Consider the following 7,482-nt stretch of genomic DNA (forward strand, 5'->3'; position numbering starts at 1 on the left):
GGTGGCTAAGGATGTGAAAGGCAGGGATGGGGGAAGAGAACCTTGGAGGCAAGGAAGTTGCGAAACTGATAAACAATGAGCAACGCTTGCGAAGTATCTAGAACTCAGGTGATCCTTGTAAAATGCTAATCCTGAAAAGTAAAAAATTAGACATAGCAAACATATTTCTTGTCTGCATATTAAAAAGGATGAAAGCGAGAAACCTGCTTGAGTGGCAGGCAGTGGACAGGAACACATATTTGACGCTATAGAAATGCATCGAGAAGGCGAATAGAGCAATTCCCCACCCAGGCTCTTATGTATTATGTCCTGATATGACTCCCTTACACTTTAAATACTTCTGCTTGAAGGTACTTAAGTGTTCCGTTAACTGCTTTTGTAAGAGTAAATAAAATCGTGAAGAGTAAAAAAAGCTGAATTAAGTACAACAGGAAACAGTTAACAGTATGCAACAATGGTATGTTATTTTAAGAATATTAAGCATCCTCCTTACAACTTTATTTATATTATTAATTCACTTAGCAGTTCCTTTCCTGTTTTAAAATACAGGAACATATCCAATCCACGTTGAATGATATCTATTATCATCTGTTGATAATGATTATCTGTTATCAGGTTATTGGGATTCCAATTAAAGAGACTTTACTTATAGAGAAAAAAATAAGTAATTTTAATAATTAAAAAAAAAGTACAACAGGAAATGTTAACAAAACTTTCCAGGCAATATTTATTATAAATAAATACCTATGCCTCAGCAGTTCCTTCTACCTTGGTTTTTCCCACAGCAAACACCACCTTATGAGATATCTTCTCTGTCCTTCCTACGTAAAATCATCACCCCCCGCCCCCCGCCATTATCACACACTCTCTCTTTTTCACATCATTTATTACCACTGGGTACACTTACATTTCTTTGTTCATTGTCTTTCACCATTCTCTCTCCCCACCATAAGAGCTGAGACTTTCTTTCATTGTTTTACCTCTAATTCCTAGAACAGACTTGGGCACACAGAAGCTCATAAAAGTTACATTAAAAAAAATCTACTTTAATAACTCTTCAAGGTCTTAAGTACTCAATAAAAAGAATGGTTTCCCATTTTTACATTTAGAAAAGAAATTATGAACTAAGGTTAAAGTGAAGAAAATAAAATTTCTAGTCCACTGTTTTTTTCCTTGTTACCACCTCTAAAGATCAATGTTTAGCTAAAAAAAAAAAATTAACGCTTATTTATTTCCTTTAGGGCTTACAGCCTATGTGTTCCTTAAATCCAATTTGCTGAGCTTCACAGTTCTGTGAAATGTACTATGTCCATTGTAATCACAACTCACCACCTTCTAACCACCACAGATGGAGAAAGTGTTGAAAAGAATTTTTCCAAGCTGCCATATTCGATTTAATACTTTGGGGGACAGAGGGAGAGGAGGAGGAGAGCATATTATTTCTTTACTGACATGGACTTTATTGTTACTTATACTCAAGTTTTTAAATAACAAAAATAGAAGACATTTTGAATCAGAGTACATCTCAAAGCAAAACATTAAAATGGTGGTCCCATTACTCTTGAACCTGGATACTGGCTAAAATGGATTTTATGTACTTTTAAGGTGAACAAGTACAAGTGGTCTATTTAGTAAAAAAGGTTAAATGTCTGTCAGCAGATCTAAAATTTCAGAGGCAATATTTTATTTCAAAAGTAATAAATAATACGGTCACATATTAACTGGTGAGAGTTACAATGATAGAAACCCTTAAAATTCTTATAAAAAAAACTCGAATTATTTCACAGTTAGACTTGCCCACATTTCTCATGACTGTATGTTTTCTGGTGATCTATTAATCCAAATTAAAAATTAAATACATATTAACTTACCAACAGTGATATAACTTCAAGGCTGAGAAAAAGCACTAATCACAAAGAATTTCAATTAAACGTTCATCTAACAGTACAGAAAGAGATGTTATCGAGAAGTCCTAATTATAAATCAGATAGCTGTGTATCTGTTTAAAGACTAACATACACCTAGCTTCACCAAAACACTTCCGAAAACAACTACACATACTTATTTTGTTCAAGACATAATATGAAACTTAAAATAATTCCTCTACTTAAAAAAAAGCGTGACTCCTAAGAAAGGTTCATAGCATCTCATTAACAAAGCAAAAATGTTAACCTGAAATGGTTCATCTATTTTGGTCTTCAGTTACAAATAAAAAGTCACTAACAATTTATTATAATAATTCTATAAACAATTGGAAACATTATTATCAGGAAAAAATTTTGTCAATGGAAAAAAATCACTGATTCAATGAGCATTTGATCATTTTATTAACAAAATATTGGCAAGAATTACATCCCTCTCTGGTGAAACTTTTCAAATAATTTTATGTGGAGGGCCTTGAGATGTATCAATTACAAAACATTTTTTTAAATGAAAGCATTTTTTAAATGTACAAATACAAACCAGTACTTTATACAAGCTACAAAGGTTGTCAATCAATGTAAAAAATAATTTGTTTCAACTGAATATAAGGCATGTTCAGTTTCTGTAATTTTGCAGAATTATTTTTTTTGCTTTGTTGGAGACTTTTCTCTTCGCCGGTCCTGATTTTTCTTTGATTCTCTGGATTGTTCAGAGTATCGGCTAGATTTTTCCCATCGCCTCTCAGCACCATTCTGATACCTATCTTCATCACTTCTAGAGGCTGAATGTTTTTTATCCTTTTCTCTTGACTTGGACCTATCCTTTCTTCTAAAATTCTCACTGTCCTTATTTCGGTATTTGTGCTCATTTTCAGAGAAGGAATTTCTTCTCTCTCCTCTTTTCTTTCTGGGATCCCCAAGATTATGTTCCAAATCCATGTACATTTCTTGGTCTCTGTCTTTCATGGCTCTGCTGTAGCTGTTTCGCTCAGAAGGAAGCCCTCTGTCTGACGTGTACTTTGTAACGGGATCTCTTGAATCTCTGTCTCTGGGTTTCTCTGACCTCCTTTCTCTCTCGGTCCTCGCTTCCTGCTGCCGTTGCTCTGGTCTCCTTTCTTCTTGTTTCCTATCATTCGTGTGTTGTTTCCTGATCAATTTATTTACTTCTTTCCTTCTGTGGTTCCCTTGCCCCTTCTTTCTTACATCTTTATCTGCATGTGTAAAATGAAATATAGCTTTCATTTTAGTCTTAATTTCACAACTGAAAAATCACACTTATTGATGCATTATAGGTTTACTAATTCAGACAAACTGGATGCAGAGCCAAATCGACTGAATGCAAAGTCTGATGACAACATTATACAAATAGTGTAATTTTTAAGAATATACAATATATTAACTGAAGTACTGCTTTGACCCTTAACTCAAGAGTAAACAAGAACTTTAAATAAACTATAGCAAATGTAAAAGTTTTAATGAAGTGACTGAAGTGGTACATTTCCACTCACAAATTTTATCCAAAACATAAATTCCAGCCCACATGCATTATGTCATATGAAATATTATGTCAGATCTCGTACATAATTAAAATGCAATAATCATACATGCCAGCAACATCACTTCCTAAAAGGTGGGCTGAGCGGGAAGACTGGGTTTGTGTAATGATATGAATATGTATTTTTCAAATGAAAACCTCTGCCTACAGAAATGATAGTCCTGCTATCAGAGAAGTACTAATTGTACTAGCAAAGAGAAGCTATATTGAGATATCATCATAGGCTTTATGAGAGCCACAAAGGCTTGATTTCTGAGAAAACTCTTCTAAGAAGGCCTTGGAACTTTTAATTTTATTGATATGATCACAAATATAAATATTAATTACAATGAAATATCTTACCATTTTAAGCTATAAAACACATTCAATCACTATATCTGTGTTATTTAGTTTGGGTACATCATCAAGGGTACTGAGATGACCACAATTTCTGTCAAATTCATATGAATACATAACAAAAAGAAGAAAATATGGTGGAAAGTTGCCTACCCTTGTCCTACCTCCACCCAAACGTCAGTGTACCAGCCTCTGTTTCTCCTGACAAATGCCTACCCCAGGCACAGTCAGTTGGTTTGCCACTAAGGACCTATTTCTCTGGTTCCTATCAAGCAGCTCAGCTGAGCTGCAGCTACCCAAGCAGAAACCATCTGGCTGTGTGCAGAATCGACGTCTCTCTGACCCTGGTGTATGCCACTCTTGGTGCTTCTTGACACTAAAACCTGAGCCCTATAATAATAGGCACTCTTCTCTCTCTTTGGTGTTTGCTTTAAAATTTTCTAATTTGGGGTAAGTTCATATTGCTTTTATGCTATTTAATATTTTACTGATAAAACTGAAAGCTCTCTACTGAAACAGTATGATGAGGCAAATTAATTCTGAATCAGCAAGCTTCCTTATTGCAGCAGTTCATGCTGTGTTATCATCTGTTCTCAAAACAGACACCACGAAATAACAAATTCTTTAGAGGTGAATGGTAAATGAACAATGTTAGTGTATTTCAATTCAAGAATAAAATTTCCTGTGAGCAAATGGAATCTTGCTCTAATAATATAAAACACTGAAAGTTCCCTAATTCTACATGCCACTTAGTATGTAAAACACTTTGAAGTGAAACAAGCATGTAAAGACTAGCCTTCCAACCTACTAATAAGGCTGTGGGGAGAAGTGCTGCCTCTCTGAAATACACATTAAAAGATACAAGAAATGACATGCATTTTGGACAATCAGACTATCTCTTATTCAAACTAAGATACTATGATGAAAGAAAGCAGAATTGGCCCTGGGGAAAACAACGTAGACCTTTTCAGAAAATGGCATATTTGAAAAAATCCTTTACTATAGCACTTCCCCTTCCCAAGGAGGATGGAGAAAATTGTGAAAGACTAGTGATGCTGCTGAAAACAACTAGAAATGCCAGATAAAATTTTAACATCTTCTGTTGAAAGGCACTAAAGATCTGGAGCAACTTAAGATGCTATAAGGAACTGCTCAAAAAAAGGGATGGGAGTATGTCAAAAGAACACTGGAGTCAACTTGAAGGAACTCCTAATTGCCAAAGTTGAAATGATCTGAACAAGAAAATAAATGATAGCATTGGACTTTAACCCATAGAATAAGATAAATATTCATGAGTCCACACTGATATAAATATATAGTTGAATTAATAAATAAATGGAGGAGGGCACAACTCTTTCTTACAGGAGAAATTCAATTACCAAATGTGGAAAAAAAGAGACAAACAGGAAAACCACCATTTGGCAAACACGACAGTAGTAAGTGTTGCCGATAAGATCCACAGATGGATGTGAAAATAGAAGACTGAAAGTTAGAGGAGAAAGAGGAGATTTGCATAGTATTGAATTATCTCCCTATAAGATATTAATTTATAAAGAAAAACAGTTTCTATGAAAAAACCCAATAGATACCACCTTAACCAAGTGATCAAACTTAATGTCACCAATATCAATATTATCAACTCCTCAATAAGGCACAGTAAGAACAACACATTGTTTCTATGGTATTCTGGCCAAAAATGAATACACTCATTCTAATCATGAGAAAACATCAGACAGATCTCCATACTGTGGGACATTCTGCAGAATAAGTGACCAGAGGACTTAAAAAGGGTCAAAGCCAGTCAAAACAAGGAAAGCCTGAGAAGAACTACCACAGGTTGTAGAAGATTAAAGAGAAATACAATTAAAGGCAAGGAGGACCCTGGAAAAAGAAAAAGCACATTAGTGGGAAAACTGGTGAGATTCAAATAAGACCTGTTGTTTGGTGAATAGTATTTTCCTGATGTTAATCTCCTGGTTTTGATAAGTGAACTACAGTTATGGAAGATGCTAACATTAGGGGAAGTTGGGTGAAGACTATATGGAAATTCTCTGTACTATTTTTGCAACTTTCTTATAAGTCAAAAATTAGTTCAAGATAAAAAGTAAAAAATAAAGACACCAGAGAGCTGGCAAAAAAAAAAAAAAAAAAAATGAGGACTAGAAGGGCCAAGACTCAAGAGAAGGCAGAACCCCAGAGAGGTAAGGTAATGTCACTTTCTCCCTGCGAGCATCTGCTGATTCAGGGCTGCTGCTGAGGGACATAGACCAGCAGAGCTCTGGCAGCCTTGCAGGGCTCGAGAGATAAGAACAGGACTAGTTACTTGCAATACATACATGTAACAAAAGATTCATATCTGAAATACATAAAAGCACTTACAAATCAACAGAAAAGCCAACTTAATGAAAAGGGGGGGAGGAGGCAAAAAATCTGAACAGCCACTTAACAAAAAGAAAATATCCAAATGGCCAATAATACAGAAAACGATGCTCAACTTCACTACTGATCAAGGAAATGCAAATTAAAGCCACAATGCAGTACCATTACACACCCACCAAAATGGTTAAAATGAAAAAGACAGTCAGTTAAAGTGTTAGGGAAGATGGGAGCTATGGGAACTCTCATACATGGCTGATGGGAGAGTAAACTAGAATAACCACTTGGAAAGCTGTTTGGCAGTATCTACACACACCCTACAACCCAGTGATTCCACCTCTAGGTACATATCCAACAGAAATGTATATATATATATATATATATATATATATATATATATATATATGTATGTCACCAAAAGATATGTACAAGAGCATTGATGGCAACACTATTTATAAATTTAAATTTGAATAAAAAGGATAAATGTTAAATATACTGTGGAATACCTGCATAGTGAAAAACTATACAGCAATGAGAATGAATGAACTATAACTAAATACAATAGTGCGGACGTATCTCACAAACATAAAGTTGAAAGATAAACCAAACATAAAGGAGTTCCTAATACATAATTCTAAAGTTAAAAGCAGGCAAAATTAATTTATAGAATTACAAATCAGAACAGGAGCTGCCATGAGGCAGTGGATGGGAGGAGTGGTAGTAAGTACAAGAGGGAAAAAGGAAGATTTCTGGGGTACTGGTCGTTCTCGTTCTGGGTCCTGGCTACACGGATGTGGTCTGTTTATGAAAATTTATACAGCTGTTCACTTAAAATGTATGCACTGAATGTGTGGTATGCGTCAATTACTAATATAAAACTTCACTATTAAAAGTAAAAAATTAAAATTTCTTTAAAATATAACCATCAGGAAAGCTCCTGTAAACTAGATTACAGACATTATGAATGGCATTTCAGTCAGCACTCAAATAAATATTTGCCAATGGAATATCTTCATTTCATTGAAGAGGATTCCAAAAGATAATCTTAGCATTATAAATGCTGAATTCAGTATACACTGCAACAGTGATAGATGATCATTTATATTATTAACTGTGGCTTTTAAACAACTGAACTCTAAATAAATAAGCAATCAAATTATTCTCTTCCCTTGTAAATACCACCAGCAATACACTTGTTAGAAAAGAGCACGATCAACTATACATGAGTTTCAGTACCTGAGGCTGAGCTCTGACTACTGGCAGATGAAGAAGCGCTTTCTCCGCTAGAAGACT

General features: G+C 34.7%; 1 protein-coding gene across 1 annotated transcript in view; it reads right to left on the reverse strand.

The window, feature by feature from the left end:
* Nucleotides 1-641: 641 nt before the first annotated feature.
* Nucleotides 642-7,482, reverse strand: part of LOC309809377 (pre-mRNA-splicing factor CWC22 homolog) — a gene marked incomplete at its 5' end in the record, with an annotated part of 7,343 nt that continues 502 nt past the window's right edge. Inside the window, 2 exons of the mRNA XM_082630430.1 lie at nt 642-3,133; nt 7,426-7,480. Coding sequence (XP_082486556.1) covers nt 2,562-3,133; nt 7,426-7,480 — 627 coding nt within the window. The 3' untranslated portion in view covers nt 642-2,561. The remainder of the gene's footprint in view (nt 3,134-7,425; nt 7,481-7,482) is intronic.

The sequence above is a fragment of the Mesoplodon mirus genome (assembly GCF_964341445.2).
Source record: "Mesoplodon mirus genome assembly, chromosome: 8".
Lineage (NCBI taxonomy): Eukaryota > Metazoa > Chordata > Mammalia > Artiodactyla > Ziphiidae > Mesoplodon > Mesoplodon mirus.